Source organism: Parasteatoda tepidariorum, chromosome 11 (assembly GCF_982258835.1).
Source record: "Parasteatoda tepidariorum strain Cologne lab strain chromosome 11, Ptep-v5.0, whole genome shotgun sequence".
In the NCBI taxonomy this organism is placed as follows: domain Eukaryota; kingdom Metazoa; phylum Arthropoda; class Arachnida; order Araneae; family Theridiidae; genus Parasteatoda; species Parasteatoda tepidariorum.
Genome location: NC_141765.1, coordinates 98979721 through 99004241, shown reverse-complemented (window position 1 = coordinate 99004241; position 24521 = coordinate 98979721). Strand labels below are relative to the sequence as shown.

General features: G+C 27.9%; 1 protein-coding gene across 8 annotated transcripts; it reads left to right on the top strand.

Moving 5' to 3' along the window:
• The first annotated feature begins 80 nt into the window (after positions 1-80).
• LOC147801992 (pre-mRNA 3' end processing protein WDR33-like) lies at positions 81-19117 on the top strand. Of its 8 annotated transcripts, none has more exons than XM_087154359.1 (6): positions 81-260; positions 1990-2352; positions 3497-3565; positions 3639-3743; positions 5664-5752; positions 6519-6620. In XM_087154359.1, exons 3-5 carry the CDS (start codon positions 3536-3538, stop codon positions 5724-5726), a joined length of 198 nt encoding a protein of 65 aa, XP_087010485.1. In that variant the 5' UTR covers positions 81-260; positions 1990-2352; positions 3497-3535; the 3' UTR covers positions 5727-5752; positions 6519-6620. The 8 variants fall into 8 exon arrangements, 4 of the variants coding, with proteins under 4 accessions (XP_087010485.1, XP_087010487.1, XP_087010484.1 ...); XR_015430121.1 differs by lacking the exons at positions 81-260; positions 1990-2352 and adding exons at positions 8884-8966; positions 15931-19117 and having other exon boundaries at positions 2493-3565; XR_015430120.1 differs by lacking the exons at positions 81-260; positions 1990-2352; positions 6519-6620 and adding exons at positions 8884-8966; positions 12976-13034; positions 15931-19117 and having other exon boundaries at positions 2605-3565.
• The last annotated feature ends 5404 nt before the right edge of the window (positions 19118-24521 follow it).

Sequence of the window (24521 nt, the reverse complement as noted above, 5' to 3'; positions counted from 1 at the left end):
TTTTATTCTTTTGAAATTCAAATATTATAGAGAGTCAGATAAAAACACGAGAAAAAGTGCCTTGTATGGGAGTAAACAAATACTTGTGTACGAAAAGCTAATTTTACAGTTCCTTCTTTTTTATAAGCTACTACGAAGTTTTTTTAATGGTTTTAGTCCCCTAGAAAGTAGTATTTAGACCAGCTTCTCGGGACAGATTCCGCAGAAAAATTGCTCCTATCGTTATGAGCTCACGCTTGATTTGAAAAGATTTCTAATATGCAAGTGCAAATTTTTTTTTAATAATATAATACATTCGAGTTGAACTGTAAGAAATTGTATTGGCAGTTACAGTAGTAACTCTATTTAATGTATAAAAATATAGTTTTTATTTAGTATATAATGTTGTTATTATAGCATTCCTCTTTCTAAACTGAAAGATGTTCTTTTAAATTCTTATTATAATTATAAAAATATACATAATTGCAATTTTGAATTTTAGGAAATTCTAATTAATAATTATCTTGACAATGTAAAACATTTAGTTTGTTCGAATTGATAGAATACATCGAATTTTTTTGTCACTTCTAGCTAACTTATTTTTGCACTTTTAATATTAAATATGTTTTTAGAATTATTTTTGATTTAATACATTTAATTTTCGAAATTATACAATTCCGTTAAGGAATATTTACTCTGAGGAATTAATCTTACTTTATGATATATTACAAGGCTTCATTTTCCACCCTCTGTTATAGAACCAATAAATCTCTTGATCATTTTATAATGACTAATATAATCAAAAAAAGAGTTCTTTGTCAGAAACTAGTTATTTTATCACGATCATGTAAAGTCTTTGAAAATTATTTTACATTTTGTCAATGTATATCATGCTTAAAAATATTTTTTGAGTGCTTTAAAAGTACTTAAAAGGTGAAATTTTTTTGTTGAAAAATTTGGCTATGCGCCTTGTAGTAGTGATACTTGTACTTAAATTGAAACTTGTTGAATGATAAAAACTTGTTGAATTAATTTTTTCAATGGTTTAGACAAATTTCTTTATTTAATCTTTTTTTTTCTTTTGATATACATAAGAAAAATTGCAAATCTTAATTTCTGCACTTAATTTTACAATTCAATTTCAATGAAATCATTTAAAATGGAATGCAGATTAGTTTCATATGTTAACTTTTACAATCTGAATGACATTTTTTAACAATCTAGAAATTTAAAAAAAACAAAAAAAAAACACCCGGTTTTGCAAAAATTTCCCGGTAATTCTTTGGCAAGCCCTGTTAATTATAACAATTATATCAATGCTTACATTATACATAATAATGTTTTTGACATAAAATTGTTTTTTAATATTTTTTTATTTTTTTTGGGAAGGTATATTCAATGATAAACAATCATACTATTTTTAAAGTCCTTAATTTTTTCAAAGAGAAAGTCCTCAAAAGTGCTTAAATTTTGCTTTGTTTGAAGAGTGGGAACCCTGTATTAATTTTAGTTTTTTAGATAAAGTATTAAAAAAGAAGAATATCTGTAATTTTATCACGATCATGTAAAGTCTTTGAAAATTATTTTCATAACCCTACATAACCCCTGTTGACTTCTATGATAAAAGGAATGATTTTAAATTTAATATAAATAAACTAATTACATGGAATTCTAATGTGTCTAAAAAAATTTATTTAAATATCATTTTCAATCAAATAGATGGAATTAAAGGGATTTTTAGCATTGTTTATTTATCCAAAAAACAAATGGACGAACTCCTTCAAAAATTTGATTAAAAACAATTGATATTCTAATAATGAAATTAAGTTCGATAAAAAATCATTGAGTAATTGTGTGTTATAATTATTAATAAGTTTATTTACACAATTTTTTTTTTTTGTTATTTAAAATTTACATTTTTACCATTTGCAAATCTGTTGCTATAAATCTTTTAATATTCAATTAAGGATTTTTTAAACTAATGTTATTTTTTTCTTCATTGTTGCTTAGGTACATGATGTCCACGAATGGCTGCAATTGATTACCTTTTCTAGTCATTTATGGGTGGTGCAATCGAATTACAGGACCCAGTTCATGACATGAAAAAGCAGTCCACATAATCATGGAGCCACCATTAAGAGTGCCTTCTTTACAATTTGTGTCCTTGACTTGCAAGGCTCTGTTAAAACAAAAGGGAAACTTGTTTTTTTTTTGGGGGGGGGAATGAATGTCAAGGGTTGCTGGTAGAAACATTAAATTTGTTTATATGCCAGAAAGAACAAAAACTCAGAATGAAATATTTAAAGTTATGGATGAGATAAAAATATTTTTGATGAAAGTTATTATGAACTAATTAATGGGAAATATAGACAGGTACCTAATTATGTGACTCGGTGATCCAATATTTATATAGTGTATATATAACCTTAAAATTGGAATAAGATAATGATGACTTATATTTACTGGCATATATGCACTGGTTCTTAAAGTAAAAATATTTTTTGAAGAAAATTTGTAATTTTTAAGATATTTAATCTCAAATTTATGTCAGTATAAGTTATATTAAATTAGAAGTCTGTTATAATTTAATATGGCCTAATATATAGTTCTGTTAATATATAGTTTAATATATAGTTTATATATATATATATAATATATAGTTTATATATAGTTATAGTTTAATATGGCCTAATATATATAGGCCTGTTCCATTTTCTTGTTACTTCTATATTCAGATGGTTGTTGGTTTTGCACAATCTGACCTACAGTTTTCTTTTCTTTTTTTTTTAGATAAAATATTTTCTAAATTTTGCAGAATTTATTTGCTAGGATTTTCTTTTTCTTAATACTTATTATTACCAGATCACACACATAAGATTTGCCATGAGCAATAAATCAGGAAAAGATATAAAGAATCTTGAATTAGATCCTGAAAATTAAAAAAGACACAAATGTCTGTCTGCTAGTTAGTTATCCAGAGTTGTTAACTTTGTGTTTCTAAAAAAATTATTTTTTATTACAACCCTGTAACTGAGTTTTTACAACTTATATCTTTGTTAAATATTTCAGGGAAATTTACTTAATTTTTGATAGATTACTGTCAAAGATTTCATTTTAAAATAAACTTAATTTGCATTGATTCTACAATTTTCAAATTTATCTCATTTAATCTCTTGAAATCTTTATTTAATTTGTGTGAAATTTTTCTTCCTTCTAAATAATGTTTCTTCCTTCTAAATAATGTTGTACCTAATTTTTGATGACCTTCTAAATAATGTTTATAAAACACGCAATTTAGGTATACACAGAGCTGTTGATATGGAATAAAATTCTCATTTTGCAATGTTTATAAATTTTTCTTTTAAAAGATATTTGGAAAGGAAAAATTTCTTTATTAAAATAAATAACATTGTTATTTAAACAAAAACAAAAGGAAACCTTCAATTTTTTTAAAAAATGTTTACATCTATTTTTTTTTTTTTTTAGATGAATACTTTATTATGTATATCTTTTTAAGGCTCGAGTATGGCAGATAGACTACAGAGATCGAAGAGTAATGCAACCTGATGCGGCATATTGTACAGAGGTATTTATTCCTTCAAACTATCGTTTATAACTTTTTTTATATTTTTTGTTGCTGAATTATTTCTACTTCTCAGATGACACCACCACTGAGTATGCCTGACAACCCCATAAATGCAGTCACCACAAAATTTGTGCGTACATCAACTAACAAAATGAGATGTCCTATATTTTGTGTGGCAGTAAGTTATTTGCAATAAACTTTTGATATTGTAAGCATAGTTTTAAGGAGGAAATATGTAATTTTATCAGGAATGCTACTCTACATTTCTGTTCTCACAGATTTTAATTTAGAGTATGAAATTTCAGAAATCAAAATTGAGTACAAAATATCAGGTTACAGAAAAGTCTGTGTGTTTTCTACTTTTTAAATTACATATTGTCTAAAAACATTTTCTCACTATGTGAAATTAAAGTTTATATTTCTGATTTATTTGATTTTTTTTAGTTTTATTTGATTTTTGTGACAAGTTTCTTCAGTTGATTTTGTTTTAAAAAATTTCTTTATTTAAATCTTTTAAAACATTTCTTTATTTGATTCTTTTAAAAAGTTTCTTTTTGTGATTTTCGTATAACTTTCTTCTGCATTTATTACAGAGATCACTCAATGTACGTAGTTTTAATGTATGTTCGAGGAGGGTTATCTCCTTCTAACATATATTCTAAACGTTTAAATTATAAAAAATGAATAATGAAAACTTTTTCATATTTACCCCCTAATTCCCGTTCAATTTTTCATTAATCAAGTAATGTATATATAACTTTGGCGGGGGTTTTGACCCCCAAAACTACGCCACTGATATCACTCAAAGAAAAATTAGTCAGACTAAATTTATTTTGAATGATAATTTATATGTAAATTTAGTTGTTATTCATCTTTCATTATGCATATTTTGAACTAATGATTTCATACATTCATCAGTCTTAATACACTCATCATGATAATACATTTATCAGTCTTAACTAATTTTTCTGACTAAATGTTTGAATGAGAGAAGCAAATTGCAAATATTTTGTCATTTTCATGGAAACTTGCATGATGATTATAGTAATTGATTAGAAATGAATGTAACTAATAACAGATTATAATTAAATGTTTATCAACTATTTGTAATCAAGTAATAAAATATTATCACAATTTCTCATTACAGGCAGTAATCATTGCTTATAATCATAACAAAAAGTGGTTACAGATAATCACAATTACAAGTAATCAAAATCTATAATTGCAAGTAATCAGCACTTCCTGTTATCATAATTTGAGTTTAGGAGAAATCATAACTCTCAGTAATTATAAACTTATTATAACCAATTATCTTTAATACAAGTAATTATAAAATACAATAATTTCAGTAATGCAATCCTAATTTCACGTAAATTTAATTACATTTTAATCAGGATTGTTGGTAATTGATTACTTTTCTGCACAATGCATATATTGCATATTAAAATGAATGCTATTGTTAGGTATATTAAATGGATACTTTTAAGGATATATGTGCAAACATAGTTATGTAAATACATTGTACACACTAATACCTATGCATGTTATTGTATGTACATAAATGGGCAATTCTATGGTGACTGGTGTTACATTTTGATATGTTTTCTTATTTTTGAAATTTTTTCATTGATAAATTACATTGGAAGGACATTGAGTAATGTGTCTTATTTTAAAATGCTCCTCCATCCATATGCATTAATGGGATGGTTTTTTATGATTTAATCTAGAGAAAGCTTTAAACTAACAGGAAGCATTTAAAAAAAATAATGAAATGACCTATAGAAAATGGCAAATAAAAAGAAAAGCCCTTGTGACTGATGTTACAAATACAAAATATATTAAAATTTATCTAAAGTTTTTTTTAATCAATATTATAAAATATTTAAAAACTGCAATTTTTGATTTTATATCTAAAACAGTTGATAGAAAAAAATAAATTTGTTAATGGAGGGAGGCTATTCTAAGTATACAATATGTAAATACATAGAGATACCTTGCACGGCATAGGTAAATGTACATTGTGTGTGTAGGTATATTGTGAAATCACTTACTTTATAATTAATTACGCGCTTGTAATAAAGAATATCCTAAATTTTAGTGGACACCTGAAGGTAGAAGACTGGTGCATCTAGTGGTGAATTTACTTTATGAAATGGATTAACTTTTAATTTTGAAGCTATTTTACAGGTAAAATAATAGTTGTTTTCTAATTTTTTGTGATATATCTCTCTTATCCATTTCTTATGAATTAAAATTTAGTTTATCATAAAATTTATATTCATGTATGTTGCTTTTTATTCCTACATGAAATCAATGTTCATTATTGATATTTCACTTTTTTATTAATATTTTCAACTCCCTCTTTCTCTTTGTCAGAAATTGTCACACTTCACTACCATTCTTTGTCACACTTCACTACCATTCTTTGTCATACTACTACACAATCACCTCGTATATTACTTAAAGATAAACTGTTAAGTCAAGGGAACCCAAGTTAAAGCTCTCTGTTAAAGAATAACATTTATGCATTTTATAAAATATTTAATAATTTTTATCTAAATGCAGGACTAAAAAGCAAAATTTTTTCATGGAGTACTTGCATACCTTTTTTTTTTATAAAGTGAATAATTTTTTAAATTAAAAATTAAATAAAAAGAATAAAATTATAAATTAAAAACAATTTAAGACAATTTTACAATGCTCCATAGTTTTTTTAATTTTTACAGTATCTTTATGAGCTGTATTTGTATAAACCAGTGATACAAAACTTTTAAGGGGAAATTGTTTGTGGATTGCTCAGGGAAACACGCAATTTATAAGTGCGTAAAAGAGAAGATAAACTGTATATTATTTTTAAACTTTTAATTCCTACTTCACAATTAGTTTATATTGTGATCATTTGTAATATTAATTAATTTTTTTATAAATTCTAAAATATGTAAATTTTTTACAGTGCCTTTGATGACCACTTATATTAATTGAGGTTCTCATTAATTGAAGAATTGAAACAATTCCAAACATTTAATCATTCAGTACTTAGGAACAGTTAATTTAGGTAACTTTATGCGTTCCTGTTCAACGGTTTGAATGTCACTCTGATTGGGACTATTTAGAGAAATATTAGCTTCCTGAAAGGAATTATTTGAATCAAGTTCTTTGTTTAAATTCTTAATGATGTTCTAAATTTTGTTCTAGTTATTTTTTTCTTTGTACTCTTCTATACATTTAAATTCTCTTCAGTGGCATCGATTTTGATTAAGCCCTCAATCTGAGTAATTCTTCGAGATCTTCCACACTTATGACCAGTTTTAGAATGTCACTTTCGATTTTTGCAATTATCTTTGTCACCGAAGCTCTAGCGATGATTTGTCTACTACTGAGAATATTTTACATCTGCACTGTGGGCTGTGCGAGCCTGGTGTGTAATTCGTAATCATCAGCTACCCCTGGGATTCGAACCCGATCCACCTCATGAAGATTCGAGCGTTCTATCTCCTGAGCCTCCGTGGCTGTTTAAAATAATTTTATTTTTTTAAAAATTATACCTTTTATTTATTTTTCTTTATAACTTTTAATGGTCTTATATCAGGTGGGCATGATTCAGATAATCTAATATCCATATTCATTGATGAATGATTTTGTGAGAGAAAATAATAAATGTTTCTAATGTGTTAATATGTCAACTATACTGAAGATTTGTTTTCATTTTTGAATTGTTTCGAACTAATTTTATTTCAGTTGATAACTTCTCACTGCTTAAACTTATAATTTAAATTTAAGCAGTACTGTGCTTTTCTTCGAAATTAAACCGCAATATATTATTCAATTTTTAAAGTGTTTCAAATAATTTAACAGTCCAAACAACTTAAATTTGTGTAATTAAGATTACTGCTATAGTTGATATTATTATGGAACTCAATATTATGAATTTAATACAATATACTGTTTAATGTTTTAATAAAATTGATATTATTATACCATTTTATATTACCCCCGTTATAAATCAATGTTCTTAAATTTCTCCTGTTGTCCAAATATAGTTGATTCTTGTTGTTGTCGGCCATTGAGACAGAGCTGGTGCAATTGTTCTTGTTTTCCATCTTTGGCCAATAATTCTGCCACATCTGCTTATAGGGCAAACCCATTCATTTGTTTACAGAATTTTGACCTGAACCACAGAATCTCTAATTCAGTACCCCAGGGGTATTGATTTGTTATGGAGAACTTTGTGACCTGACAGGTTTAACATGCACCAGTCATCATTTACTACACTCGCTGGCTGGACTCACAAATGTGAGAATTTAAATGTTTTATTCTGAAAACCTTAGTTATTTATAGAGTTATAAATATTTGTACTTTATATTTGCCATTTACACCACAGTCATAAAATATTTCATTTCCATATAGTTAAGGTAAAACAGTAGATTAAATGTGTGGGAGCATTTTGCAAGATATTCTCCATTTCAGGCTTCTTTTTTACCCTCTGAAATCAAGCTGAAAAATCTATCGATCATTTTATAATGGCTCATATAATCAAGAAAAGAGTTCTTTATCAGAAACTAGTTATTTTATCATGATCATGTAAAGTCTTTGAAAATTATTTGCATTTTGTTAATGTATGTAGTGCTTAAGAAAAATTTTTGATTTCTTAAAAAGCATTTAAAAGGTGTTTGCTTTTTGTTGAAATATTTGATGAAACTTATGTCTTGTGAGTAGCATAATTTGTTTGTATGACATCTTTAAAACCAACTTTTTTTAGTTTCCACTGAAGGAAGCAATATGAGTTATAAAATGTGCCCCATCGTCGTAACATTTTTTTTATTTAAAAATTCTCTAATTAAAAATGGATTGTTATGTGTTTCAATTTTAATTAATTTTTATTCAATAGTCTGATAATACATTTTTGAAGCGACAGATTTAAAATATTTTACTTGAACAAATAAAAATGTGTTTCTTCTAGCTTGAAATAAAATTGTATTTGCATATGCATATGTTTATAAAATTTCAGTATGCTCCAATTTCCTATTTTTCTGGCTTGATTTGCAACAAGATGAGGAAATCCCTAGCTACTATAAAATTTCCTTTCTATGTTGTAAACAAAAATACACATAATCTTCTTATAATTGCTTCTATAATGCTTGCAACTATATAACTTTAAAAAAAAATAAAAAATAAAAAAAAAAAAAAAAATTTGCTTAAGCAGTTAAAAAGTAAAAATATTACATTTGCTCATATATGAAATTGTTGCATTATAGTACACTAAAAATTTATATATTTTATTCTATGTGCATTTTAAATGTTTTATATTATTATTTTAGATAATTTGGATGTTCTGTCACTTTTTTGTTGTTTACAAAAACTTTGATTACACATGGTTCAGAACCTGAGGATACTTTATTAGGTATGAATGTTAATTCTTTTTATTTGTTATTTTATTTGAACTGATTAAATTAATGATACTTTAATAGTAAATTCATTAAACCAGTGCTAAAATTAACTAGGTGTTATGTTACAAAGTGCAGAATATATTGTTTCATCCAATTAATTTTTGGATCCCATGTAAATTTTGTAATGGAATGTCGAAAAATCCATAAGGAATTTATTAAATATATATGCACATAAATTTTTTAATATAGGTTATTTGGGGTTAATATTTTTAACTGTTTAATATGTTCAAAATGAAAATGTTGGTGTTCATGCTTTTGTTTTACTTATGTAAAAACATATTTTTACAGAATTTATATTATCATGTTTCATATTAGCTTAAATAAATGAGGCTAATCTGAAGTAATTTGTAACTGATTTTTGGCACCCAAAAAATTTAGAAGCCAGTCCTAAATATATGCTTGATTCTTTGTTTCGGTTGCTAAATATATTTTTTCTTTTATTTTATCTTAACCTTCCGAAGGTTTTATTAATAATAAAAAAGAGTAGACGTTAGGAAAATACCCACTAATCTATGAAGTGATATTTATTCTGTAAAAATTATTTACTACATTTAAAAAAAATATTTTATAATATTTTAAAAGTTAAATTATAATAGTATTGTAATTATCAAAAACTTCAATTTTTGCGATCAAAACAATTGTAATGAAAAATATTTTTAAATATGATTTTAAAGGCAGGCTAGATTGAATTTACTTCTTTTTTCCTTACTGCATTTTTTAAGGTTTTAAGAATACATTTAATGCAGGGTAATATGAGCAAAAAATCTTAACTTTTAATTTCATTTTGGATTTGTTTTGTATGGGCCAGAAAAAATCCTTTTTTTTTTCTTATTAAGAACAATTCCGTTTTTATTTTATCTGCTTATGAATAAAAAGTATTTAATGTTTTGAGTATTTTTTTAAACTAAATCCTATCAGAATTATACAAGTTAAGCATTGCATTTCTTGTTCAAACATTAGCTTATTTAATGTTTATTTATTTATTTTTCTTGCCATGTATTATAAATATGTTTGTAACAGGTATAAATAATTGGATCATTTCTTAACAATGAACACAAAATCTTTTTTATCATTCTGGAAATTGCGCAGTTTTTGCATTATGTTTCATATTACCCTCATTATTCTTTGATTTCATTTTAAATATCCTATTCTATTTAAATTGGACCTACTTTTTTATGAAAAATCTGTTATTTTATTTCTTATTAACAGAAAATTAATGAACCCAATTAGTTCTCATTCAAAGTTTTTGGTACTTCATTAGATGTTTTATTTTGAAATTTAAACAAACTAAAATGAAATTTTTGCAATTGATATTTAGTATAAATTTATATTGCAAATGAATGTAGCCTTCTCCCGAACAATGTGCCGATAATTGAATTATAAACACAAGCTTTAGGTGTGTATTTTGCACTTGCATTTGTGAACAATAACAGTGTAATTATTTATCACTTTTTTTTTATGATTTCATTTGAAATTTAAAATCTAGTCATCATCGTAAATAACAGGAGTAATCTGCTTACGCATTATAATGCGTCAATTGTGGCCAAGGTTGTAGAGGAGATGTGAATATTAAGTAATCATGATGCATTACTTAGACATGTAATTCTCAAATGCAGAAAAATGAAGGAAATGAGCGTGCTAGTAGATTTATGTCGACAGAATTACAAACAGATTTTAAATGTATATGCAGTTTTAAATATATATATACCCGTCAATGACGATTTCTCAATTTTAGCCTCTTTTCAGCTTGGTTCTATTTAATCTTCTATATTAATAATGTTAAAAAATCACAGTATTTAGAGGTCCTCTAATATTATTGCCTTGAAATACCATGTTTCAACAACTTACCAAGTCATCTTTCAACAAAAAAGAATAAGTATTTTAGAATTGTTGGAAAATTCTTTGTGTATTCTCTCTTTATTAAAAAATCATAAAAACTCTTTTGAGTGTTCATTATGTTTTGTTTTGCTGCATGAAAACTTGAAATTACTAAGATTAAAAGTGCTCAGGAATTGTGAGGAAATAAAAAAAATTATCATTAAAAAATTAATTGTTAAGCTTGTTGGAAAAAATACCATTGTTCGCAGACTGCAGGGATACCACTACAGAGTCAAAATTTGGCATGTTAAAAGGTTTCCATGTGTTTGTTTATAATCTTAACAAGGAGATTTTTTTTTAAAATTTCAATTTGTTTACGAATTTTTCAATTTTGAAAGCTTTTTGTGTGAATTTTTTCTACCTTTTTTTTTATTTTCATTGCTTTTGCATTACATTTTGCTTTTTCTGCTCAAAAAGTATTAGACTTAGAAACTTGAAATCAAGAAAGCGTGTAGAAATGTGTACAAGGAAAAAAAGTATGATTCTATTGTTATTTCGAGAATTTACTACAATTTCAGCAACTGTTAAACTTGTAGTAAAAAAAAGATAACTGCTGAAATGCAACTACAGATTTGAAATTTAACCCAAGTTTAAATTCTAAGAAAATATTTCTACTTTTACAAGCATCGTGTGCATATTCTTAATGATATTAAATATTTTTTTTTGTAAATAAATAATTGATCAATTTATGATTCATAATCAATTAATTATTCTTAACATTAATTAATAGATTATTAAGTAATAAAAATTAATTTCTGGCAATTTTTGAAATAAAATATTATAAATTTAAGAATTGTTTAAGTTTACTTAATGTGTAACACATTAAAATTGATACATAACTAAATTGTGTTATTTAAAGTATGTCAAATGAAATTATTAAAAATGTGAGTGATTTTGTTTCCATTATTCATCTGAGATGAATATTCTATGTTGAGCAGTATAGGCTAAATACCAAATATTTGTATGTAGCATCTCTAATTTAGTAGCAGCCATTGTTGAGCAGAATCTTGTATCTATTTGCAATTTAAAAACTTCTTAAAAAAGGCTTTAAGCAATTTTTTCAATAACAAGACCCTATTTGCACAAATTCTCAAAAGTAGGACTCTGGTTGAAAGAGTATGACTTACCGCTAGTTTTATATTCACAAATTATGTGTAGTTTTTTTCATAATTTTACAAAAACAGGACCTTTTACAATATGTCTGGACAGACCCCTGATAACCTTTCTCTATTTGAATTGATATAAATTTTGTAAATGAGTAAAATTACTTTTTATTTATCTGTTCTGATTGAGTCACACATACTGTGTTCTTGTGGCTAAACTTTTTTTTTAAAGTCCAAAGGATTATTTCATGTAATATAACTCATGATTGTAAAGGGTGCGCCATTTTTTATTCTCATAGACTGCACCAAAAATTCTTCTAAGTATCCCTCTCTCTCAAAAAAGAAGTATAAGTGCCCAGACCTAGTTCATGCTATTAAGGCTAATCATTTAATGACTGGAACACCTTTTTAGATCTGTTTACCGAAACTCTGCAAAAAAGTAACCATTTTTAAACCGGAAGGTACAAGAAAAAAAGTCGTCCACCAACTGGGTGGCTGGACGCAGTTGAGAAGGACCTAAAGATAATAGGAATAACTAACTGAAAGTCTATGGCACAGAATAGATCAAGATGGCAAAAACTTATTGGGACTCCCTTGGCCTGTCATAGGCTGTAGTGCACAGAAAGAAAAAAGGTTTATTTTACAAATTCCAGTGATCATCCGTTTCGTTATGTTATCAAATGTTCTTGCATGAAGCTAAAATGATTGTTTATATAGAAACCAAAATGTTCCACGTGTTTATGCAAAAGATTGACATTTAAGAAGAAGTAAACAATGGTGAACGAGAATCGTTTGGGGGGATTGGTGAGCAAAGCGAGCAGGGGTCCAAGCCTTCCAGTAAGATGAGAGTAAACAAACAAAAATAACAAAATGTAATTAAATTTGTTTGCATTTTCATGGGAATTTCAATTATAATGGCAATTTTTATATCTCCGATATAATGATATCTTCTAATTTATGATGTTTTTGTCCAATTTGACAGCGTCATCATATCAAGGTCCTACAGTATGTATAAAATATTTTTCTGAATACATTATGGAGGTAAGTTATATTAAATCTGAGTATCAAATTATATCATTGCTTTGTTGCCAGTGTCTTGATTATTCAAGTTCTAAATTTCTTTGTTTTTTCCATCATTAGTGAGAATAGTTATGAATGTGCATATTAATAGATGAATAAAAAGTTTGAGATTTGGCATTCGAAATAGGGAACCCACTTCTAGTGTAAGGAAATTTGGATGTAATGTTTCCTAAGAATCAATATTTTCTAAAGTCTATGGAAATCTACTGGGAAACAATAATACTATATTATTTGTTTTCTTATCATGATGCTTTAATATATGTTAATTTTAGGTGTTGCTAGCCTCACCCTGTTCATCTTGGTGTGTAGCGTTTTTAAAAAGTGTTTAAAGGTGCCTATTTTCGATTTTCGTTATTTAAAAGCCTTTTAAGGTTCTTTTTCCATAGGGTGTTTTAAAAAGTACTTAATTTTTCCTTTTGGAAAAGGAGATTTTTTTCTTTACCCTGTCGGTTTTTTCCTCGTATTATGCAAAACGTGGTTTTCTTATACCTACTTTTCACATTGTTCTGTACAACGTTTTCGCAATTCATTCAACCACAACCCATTTTAAGAATTAACTACAATCCAACTGTCAGTTTGAAGAAATACTTGTGAGTCGGTATGAGCGTCTACTGAGCTGAGTTCAGTGAGATTATTGCGTTCAGTATCATATTCCAATATATCATCTTTTCCAAACTGACAGGTAATATTTAAAAGAAAAATTAAATAAATGTAAAGAAATTTTAATGATAAGTAAAATTTTATATTTTTAGAAATATATATATATGTTACAATTTTTGTTTAATTATACATACTTTTACATAAAATTTTCTTTAAAATGGACTAATATTTTCAAATATAATAATGTGCATAATATTTCTATTCAGGAATATATCTCAATATGATAGATTGAAAAGTAACAAAATTCATGCCAATTTAGTTTCAGAATTGCCTATCAACATAAGTACCTGAACATTGTAATTTTTTCAACAAAACTTTTAAAAAGTTTTAATAAATACAAAATATATCACCTTTCTATAGATCCTAGAAATTTTACTTTTTTGTTTAATCTATTAAGATTTAATAGACAAATTGAAATTGTAAAAATTTGATTTGTTGAAGTGTGGAACTATCCACAAATAATTCTACCAAGTGATTAAAGTATCTTATACATTCTAACTACTTTTTTATTTCAGAATTTTTAGGACTTTTAAATATTATAAAGAAGAAAACTTGAATTCAATAACCACAGAATTTTTAAAATTGAGGAATTGAATTCAAATTTATATTTTTGGAAATGACATTTAGTTGCATTTAAAATTAGTAATACTTCAATCAAAAATATTAAAATCTTATTAAAAAAAATAATTAATTTACAATTTTAAACTAAATTTTAAATTTTTTTAATGGGCTCATATTATGAAATTATTTCATTTGGGAGTTAAATAACTAATATAATTTTGAAATTAATAAAAGAAAAAAATATTTTATTTACCATATGCTTCTTTTAAATTGCATTTTTTATAAAATTTTAATCTGTGATTTGGAAATCGTGTCTTTGAAGTTTTTTATGCTACTATGCAAAAAGCTTTTTTTTTTTTTTTTTTTTTCATAATTATTGTGGCAGGATTCCCACTCAAATTTCAGAAATAAAATCCCCATACTTTGTCAGGAAAATTTTTCAAATTTCCAGAATATATTTTTTTAATATGAGGCAAGATCTCATCAAATATATAATTTTTTATACAATAAATTACAAATTACTTTTTGATCAAAAATATATCACATATTATTTTTGTAAAAAATGACATTTCAGTAGATGGTTTACCATGTAGATCTTAAAATACACAAGTATATAAATTATAGATAGAAGCAATATTTTAAGCACAAAATCTGAAAAAAATTAAGTAGCATAGTAACAAAGTAACATAGTTCATCAATAAATCTATTATTAAAGAAAAAAGTAATCTTACATCTGATTAAAAGCCAAACTTAATTTATGCAGAAAGATTAAAAATATAGTATTAGAACTGAAAATATTGTTAGATTGAAGAAAAAGTTTAAAACAAATTTTTGAACAAAAAGTAGTTTTTACAAATTAATGATATAATTTTAGTTTTAATCCAAAAAAGTTTAACCATGTTGCAGTAAAGCTTTTACAACCTATTAACTTTGTGAAGCTTATTCAACTCATTGGCTAATTATCATTATTTTCAAGAATCGTTCCAGGTGTTGGCCAAAACTTGAAAAAACTTTACACAGACCTGAGAAATAATCAATTTTAAAATTGATGATAACAATTAGTAACCAATGAGGCTCCAATGTCTAACATATATTTTTATTATTCTGTGTAAAAATTTTGCTATTATTAAATTTTGTTAAAAATATTAATTTGTGAAAAATATTTTTGTTAAACAATTTCCTGTTTCAAATTAGTTAAAAAATACTTAGTTTTTAAAAATTAAGCTTGCTTTTTAAGCTTTTTGTTATTTTCTAATCATAAATTGGCTGCTTGATGGCAAACTAAATAATTTTAATATATTACTTCATAAAAAAAAAATTTCTTTCCAATTTCTGTCCAAAATAATGCTTCTGTCTGAAATTCATCTAATTGTCTACACTAAAAATCCACATGTTAAGCTTATTTGAATTTTATTTTTTACAAAATTTGATATTTTGCAAATTTTCTATCAAGAAATAAGTTTTATTGCCAATTGAACAAAAATATATTTTATTTCTGACAAAATATTGCCTTTTATAACAAAAGTGTAATTCGGAATTTAATTTAAATTTTAATGAAAATTGTGAAAAAGTCAGGAGATTTTATTACTAAGTTTGAGTGGAAAATTACCATAATTCTTATTATATTCATTTTTAGCTTGTGCAGATGCCAATAGACTAGATGCCATTCCAAACCAGTAAATTAAACTTTCTTCTTTAACACTTAATTTTATGACTGATGAAACAAGGAAAATACGTTCATCATGTTAAATATTTTCAAAATGATAAGTAGTTTTTCATTGCATTCCTGCCAACATTGGAGAAATAAAATAACAGTGATTTTACATATTGTCTCAATTTTGGGTTTACAACTACTCGTGTTCAGCTCTGTCGCCTTGTAATTTTGAAACTAATCCAGAAGACAAGGGAACTCCTGGATCAAGTATTGGGAGAAATTTGCTTCAAGGAGAGCTTCTTGGTGGAACCAACCTGCATTTAATTTAATGTGGAGGAAAACCACGAAAACCTCCCACGGTTAGACAGATGACAAGGGGACATAATTATACAATATTAAATATTTATAAAATGATAACTCGTTATGTATATAATTCTACAACATACAAAAATTAGGGTTGTATACTGAGAGCAATTAAAATAATTATTTTAATAATTGTTCTCACCCAGTACATTATCTTACAAGTGATGTGTTACATCCTAAGCTTACAATATCAGTCTTGTGAAATTGAGGAATGGTTCCTTCAATGGTGTGAACTTTACTGTTTTACCGTAAAAACACAGGTTGAGAATTGTACTCAAACTGTAAAGGTAAAGAGTTCATGAACAAGGTTAGTACCCAAATCCTAAAACAAAAAATAAGCACCTTTTAAGAACTTTTTAAGTACTCAAAAAATATTTTCAAGCACTATATACATTAACAAAATGCAAAATAATTTTTATGGACTTTACTTGATCATGATAAAATAACCAGTTTTTGAAAAAGAACTCTTTGATAAAGAGAATTTTCGGTTCGATATCAGGGGATGGAAAATGAAGTCTGAATTTGAGAATATCTTGAAAAATGGAGCAGAGTTTTATAATTTTTTTGAAAGAAGGCTGCAAGACGTTCCGAATTCGTAAAATACTTTTTATATTGAAGTTTTAGCAAGCTAAACTCCGTTAAAAAAGTATGTTCACCATCCTGTAAATATATGAGTTCATTGTTTTATCTGTAAATTTTTTAATTTGATCTGTAGTTTTGACATTTAATGTTAAAAACATATATATTTTTGAATACTTTGTTTTAATTATACTTGCGTTTTTTGTATTAATGGACATGTAAATATTTTTTTAATAAAATTGTTTTTTGAAAATAGTTAAGCTTATTTTATTTGTTGCATACAAAACTTCCATAAAATTACTGAATTGAAATTAATAAAAATGAAATTGGTAATGCTTAATACTCTGAGCCAGGGGTCCTCAACCTTTTTGTACCTAAGAGCAAATACCAAAATATCGATCGAATGGCGGGCACCATTTATTTTTTTAAGATTAATTTGTAGTTGTTAGATATAGGTAATAATACACACTACATGTAATGCGCAAAAGATTTAATTTTAAAAATTAATTTAATTTATAAATAATTAATATTGTGTAAAATAAATGATCACTAAATAACTTGCAAAGCAATATATAAAAATTACTTATAAAATATATAAAATACAGTCAATGTGATCTTTGGCATTGCATTTCACTGACCAGCACTTCAGAATCGGGAGAATATGACGAAATTCCTGCTTGCAAGCAATCGGCAAGGTGTTCATCTGTAAGTCATGATCCATATTTTGATTTTATGATATTCATTGTCAAAAGTAATGATTCGCACAAGTATATGTGGAACTAAAAAACGACTTTTTTTTATATGCTGCTCTTTTTAAGAGTGGAAATTTATTTCTGTATTCCAGAATTTCCCGTTTTTCAGATTCAGATATAATAGTTTTGAGGCTAATGTGATTCTGGAGATCCAAAATTTCTATCTCCTTACTTGAAGAAATTCTGAAATGTATGTTGCTTGTTGCTATTTCGGTTACGTTTATTTGGATTTACAAAAAAAGGTGCCTATAAGCTCCTTAGGATATTGAATTGTTGAATTCGCTTTTCAAATTGATCTTGAAGTAATTGGAGGTTGATGACAAATGTTGATCAGTCAATTTCATTGTTGTCTATAATTTTTTTCATGTTTGAAAAATTCACAAGAGCCCCGACTTAGCCTAATTGGGACCCCCTTTGCTTTATTACTTCAGTAAAGAAGAACCGAACTTTATGGAGGTATTTAAATTTTTCTCCTCACTATAGGTAACAAACTACTATACTACTTTTTTTTTACAAAAAAAGTAGCACTCTACACTTAAAACTACGAATAAATGTGGTGACTACAGTAGTTTCACAACTTGTAGTGCTCTAATTCCGACCACTGAGTTCAAAGAATTTAAACTATGATTGCAACCTATTAAGAAAGTTCATATATTAATTGCACTTTGCATTCAGGAGCAGTGTTAGAACCTGTTTCGCTACTAAAAATTTAACGAGTGCAAGTAATTATAATTATAATTGTGTCTTAAAGTCACGAATATGATTTTAATTTGTGTCTGGTATTGAAAAGCCGATCTATGCTCTATTCCTAGTTTTTTTTTAATTTCGAACTCAGCCTAGAAGACAAAGAAAGTTCTAGATAGAGAATTGGGATAAACTAGAAAATTTTTTTGATAGAATTTTATATGGAGAGGAAAAGGAATTCTAACCTTTGATCATTTGATTTAATTATAATTGTAAATGATAATGATATTCGTTTTATTTATAATTATTTATTCTGATCGTATCTTATACTAACCAGAAATCCGGTTGGCCTATACTCGTGCAAATCCAGAAGCCCCTTTAAAGACGGAAAAAAAATATCAATTTTTGGGTTATTTATTAAGACTAAAAAAATCAGAACTTTTTTTTACTCCCTCTACTATATGGAATTAGCAATTAATATTCCAAAATATTAAGTGAAGAGACCGGGATAGCCTGTTTGGTAGGGCACTGGGCCCATGTCCAAGAGGTCGTGGGTTCGATCCCTGCCGGCCGAAGACTCCCCGTGTAGTAAATGGTGACTGGTTCATGGTGACTGATTTAGTAAATGGTGACTGGTGCACACTAAATCTGCCGAGTCACAAACTCCTCCATGTCCCCATAACAAATCATATCTCTGGGGGTACTGATCCAGGGGTTTCCTTGTCTTCGGGATTGGGTTCAAAATTACAAGACTACGGAGCTGAACATTAGTAGTTGTAAACCCAAAAATTGGGTCGGCTGTTCAACGACGGTTATAATATAAAATAAAATATTAAGTTAATACTTTTCAAAGAAGGACAAAATTACAGTATTCATGAAAAGAAACTATTATAAGTTTTGTTATTTGCACTTTTATTATATAAACAAAGTAATCGTTTCTTTCTTTGAGGTGCGAGGTATTAAAAAGAGCAGAACAGTAAAGGAAAGAGCATGATAAAAAGTAAAAGAAAAAAAAAATAATAATTTGCCTCCAAAGACGTGTGATATAAATTAAACGAGGAATTGAGTATAGTAAATTCAAAAATATTGTGATTCATTTTAAGAACTTTTAATACGAACTCGTAAACGTAAACTTTTTTTTTCCACTCGATATTTTTTTTTTAAACTATCAGACTTTGTTTATCATCGAAAGCAAACCACAAACCCCTTTGAGAACCTCGTTTTCATTTTAAAGATTGAAAATTAGCTGAATATGAAATGCTTTATTTTAATTAAGTAATTTAAAAACAATTCTTACACTTATCAATGAAGCTCGTTAAATTTAAGATAATTTGAGAAGAAAATACTTCTTAATAATTATTTATTATTTTCTATTATTTATGGCAAAATTTAAATTACAAAATAAATTATTTTAAATAGCAAAATTAGAATAAAATCTACGGAGTAGTTCATACGAAATCAAATTTTAAGCATGGGAGGGATTTTGTCTTCGTGGAGGACTTTTTGATGGAGCTCACACGAATTTGCGTCACACGGAAAGGAAGATCTCGTGAACCTCCCACGATTAGCCTGACGGCAAGGGGACTCTAACCCATGATCCGTCGACCACTGAGGATATTTCATGTCAGCACTGTGGTTGGTGCAAGCCGGATGCGGAATTCGTATCGATTGGGATTAACGTTTTGCGGCATTTTCAGAAAATAAGCAAAGACAGCGGTTGCTTTAGATAGGCTAAACTTGACCTAACAGTGACGAGTAACTGCTGAAAACTCATCAGCTATGAAAATAGTATATTATTCGCAAAAAAGGCATCATTTCATATGACCCTACGAAAAACAGCCAAATGTAAACCTAAGAAACCAATGCCTAAAACCGAAACTGAGAGCAGGATACTTTAAATGTAGGTTACGCAGTCATATTTCCATCATCAAGGAAGATTGGTTTGAACTATTTGGAAAAGCGCCTTTAACCGTTCCCTCTGCGGATCCAGAGAGAATTTCGGTCGCCGAGAGTGATGTCCTCCTCTCCTAAATTGATAGATTCCATTTATCTTCAAAATTGAAATTATCAACCATATGCTTTTTAAAAATAAAATTATGAATTGAATAATAAATATAATTTTTTTTAAAAAAGATACTTCGGATTTTAATGAAACAACAGAAGTCTTCTTGTTGTTGACTCTAATGCCACTTGCCAGTATCCAAACCTGCTGGAAGTCAAGCGAACTTAAGGCAGAAGGTGCGTTTCTTGTTTTCCCGTAGCGGCATCTATAATCAAGAATACATCAGTCACACACACGCCTCACAGCCTGTTAATAGGGAGGAACCATTCATCCATCCATTTATTCATCCACAGATCGTTATTTTTACCTGAACCAGAGAAAGACCCATCTCCAATTCAGTACCACTAGAGTTATTGATTTGCTAGGGGAACATGAAGCTTTGTAATTTTGAGTCCAATCTAGAAGACAAGAGAACTCTTGGATCAAGTAGTGTGAGAAATTTGCTTCGTAGAAGATTTTTTTATGGAACTAAGCCGCATTTCAGCTGCATGGAGAGGAAAACTTTCCACGGTTAGCCTGACGATAAGGGGACTCTAACCTGTGATCCGTCTTCCATTGAGGATATTTCACGCCAGCACTGTGGTTGGTGCAAGCCGGATGCGGAATTCATTACCAGTAGTCATCGCCGTGATTCAAACCCGTGTTCACCTCATTAGAAGGCGAACGCCCTGAGCCATCACGGCTCGACTTAAACAATTAACACTCAATATACTGCAGTACTGACAATAGCACCATCTGTTGAGGAATGAGAGAAATACTTTTACCATCAGTGGATATTTTGTCACCATTTTTTTGAAATTACTTCAACAGATACAGAGAAATTTGAGAAAAAATACGTAAACAGGAGATGGTCGTAAAATGCAGGAATCTTCGTTAAAAAACAAGAAACTAGGCAGGTATGGATACGTACTCCATTAATTGTAATTCTATTAAAAACCCATTCGAGCGCGAATTAGAAGAAATTAAAAACCATAGGGAGGTTTATAAAATTCTATACTCTCCTAAAAAGAGTACTCCAATCTAGAAACGCAAAAGTATAAGGCGTTCTGAACTTAAAAGGCTATGATACCTTTTCCGGCCAGAGATTTTTCTAAATTATTCTCACTCTCAGCAAATGTCATCCTCGCAGGAGATACCAAACACACCTTTTGGAATAATAATTCTAACAATGTGTATCGCAAAAATCTGTTAAACAGGCCGAAAAGCACCGGCAACAGGATTGTAGCCCCCTTCCAAACACATATTCGAAAAACATATGCATATGATAAGAAATACGTAAAAAATATTTTATTCTGTCCTTGTTACTCTCTATATATAGATAGCACAGGTGTCGCTAAGATCGATGATGGTGTAAAATACGATATGAGGACGGAAAGAAATTTCTGTATGGCTTACATTTAATGTATAGTATTGTCTACTTTGGTTATAGGCATTCCTCTTCATTGCATTCAAATTATTATTAATAGCCGGTTATAAGGGGATAATTTGGTGGACACTTTAATAATTTTTTATAATGCTCGCTATATGCCTGAATTGACGGATGTTAACACAGGTGGGCATTGGAGAAAAAAAATTCGTTCCAAAGTTAGAAAAAAAAAGCATTTTTTTTCTCTATTTCTAATTTCAGACGGGGCCAAACTCAATATTGACCCTTTAATTAAGTTTCAAAAGTTAAGTTATTTTTTTGAAAATAACTTCAAAATTGAAGAAAAAAAATTTATTTTTTAAAATTACCAATTTTAGGAGACTATTTTAGCAGCTAATGTTCAAATTTCAGGAGGAGCGAAATATGTTCTTCATTCCCTCACTTAATTTTCAGACTGTTCCCTCTGCCCCACCCCCCGGGTTATCACTTCATGAAGTGTTGGTCATAGCAGACAAGTATAAACCGAACAATAAAGCCTTTATTCTCCGAATAATAATGATGCCCAGCGCATGCATTAAGGCAGTGGTTCACAAACTAGAGGCGAATTCTATCCTCAATAGGGCAATGAGTATTAAAAAAGAAATAAATTAAAATAAGGATAAAAAGTAAGCGAAAATAGAAATAGAAAATTTATGCGAAACCAATCATTCAGATGAAGAATTATGAATTATATAAAATAAATTAAAATGTCTGAACTTACTCGCATATTTTGGGTTAAAAGAAGATATGTCAGCCAGATTCTCTCAGAACAAAGAATTTTCTTGAATGCATAAAGAATTCATTGTTAAAACAAATAATAGAGTTTTCAAATGTTAATTATGAACGCATTCAATTAAAATAAATATATCTATTACTTTTTAGAAAAATTAATATATGGTAATAGGAAGAATTAGGAATAATATAATATAGAATTAAGAATAAATATAATAGAGAGGGAAGAAAGATGGCAGTCAACATTTAGAGGGAGGGTGGCGATAAAACTAAAAATGTAGGCGCTATTTGGCTAAAATTTCTCGTTCAGGAAATACCTTTATCAGGAAGAAGTTTTTATCAAAAGTTAATTATTTTTATTACTTAAAAATTTGAGCAAAAGGGGTCAAATATTTTCCAAAATATCAAATTTTAGAAAAATTCGTATTTTTAAAATTAGAAGAATTATTCGATGAATTTCGTTCAAAAAGATTCCAACCTTTAGACTGCCCTCCTGACCAATATATTCGGACCATAATTCCTAGATTGAAGCTACTCCCTATATTTAAACGATATTAATTCGAATGCGAAAAAGTGGAATGTTTATTCTGAGAAAATACGTTTTCTTGTCTAAATTCGTAACTTAAGAAAATTGCTAAGAGTCTATTAATATTATAAGAAAGCACTTGTTTTCGGCTTTTCATCATGGAAACCGCGGTTTTTTAAAGGGTATATGGAGCCCAATAAAAATTCCAAAGATAAATTTAAAAATATATATACATATAGAATAAACAAAAACTTTTTTGATAAAAAGATTGGCATTATATTGAAGATTGAATTACTATATATTTTTATTAAACGCTACAGATGCCGTAAAGGATATAAAATCTTAAGAAAACATATTTTCCCTAGAGCTGCGTCTCCCAATTTTTTCCGGCTACAGAACTTTTAAGTGATTGATGTGGCGGAACACCGATTTAAAAAATAAAAAAATAGTTTTGAAGTGAAGAATTGATTTTTGTTATCGTTCAAACAATAATAATTTTAAAATTATGCATAAACTAAAAATGAATAAAATAAGCTGAATTTCAGGAAAAAACAAACAAATAATACAAACATTGAAAATGGCTATTAGAGAAACACTTTTCTTTACAAATAAACAAATATTTTTTTAGTGTTAAAGGTTTATTGGAAAATATTATTGTGTTTATTATAAAAAAAAGAAGAAAAAAAACGATTCCAAGAGACTGAGGTGGTATGATTATTATTTGATTAAAAACACTTCATTGCTTTAAAATTATACTCTTATCCCGACTGGCCAGTGGACACCTGAAAAGTCTCACATTTTCTGCTAATAATAAGATCTTTCTTCTTTGCCCTAAATGCCAACAAAACCAGGCATCATCTGAGCACATCTTGAACTGTTTAGGGCTAGACTGGAACGACATTCATTCCTCTCCCATTCTGGTTTTGGATTTTCTTAATGTCAACGGATTTATTGATCTGGTCTGACCCCGTCAGACCAGATGGGAATTAGCAACAACAACAACAAAATTATACTGATTTGAAATAACAGTAGGCATGTTTCACGCACTCAAAATTGGCGCTCATTTTCAAGACTTGCCAGACGTAAATGATACGAAACAAAGGCAATTTGAATTATGAAACGTTACGGGTTCAACGTAAAATGGAATAATAAAGGTGGGAAACAAAACTGAAAGCTATTTTTTAATTTCGAGTTATTTTTTAAAACTGCGATTTTTTCAGTGACATTTTGCTTGAATAATTCAGTGGAAATAATTAAAATATGAAATAAATAATGATTTGATGTAAATATAATATTAGGTTTCTAAAATTGTTACTACTTTAATTGAATTTTATTTTATAACCGTCGTTGAATAGCCGACCTATTTGTACCTCACTTCTAATGTTCCGTAGCCTTGTCATTTTGAACCCAATCCAGAAGACAAGTGAACTCCTGGATCAAGTATTGGGAGAAATTTGCCTTCATAGAGGA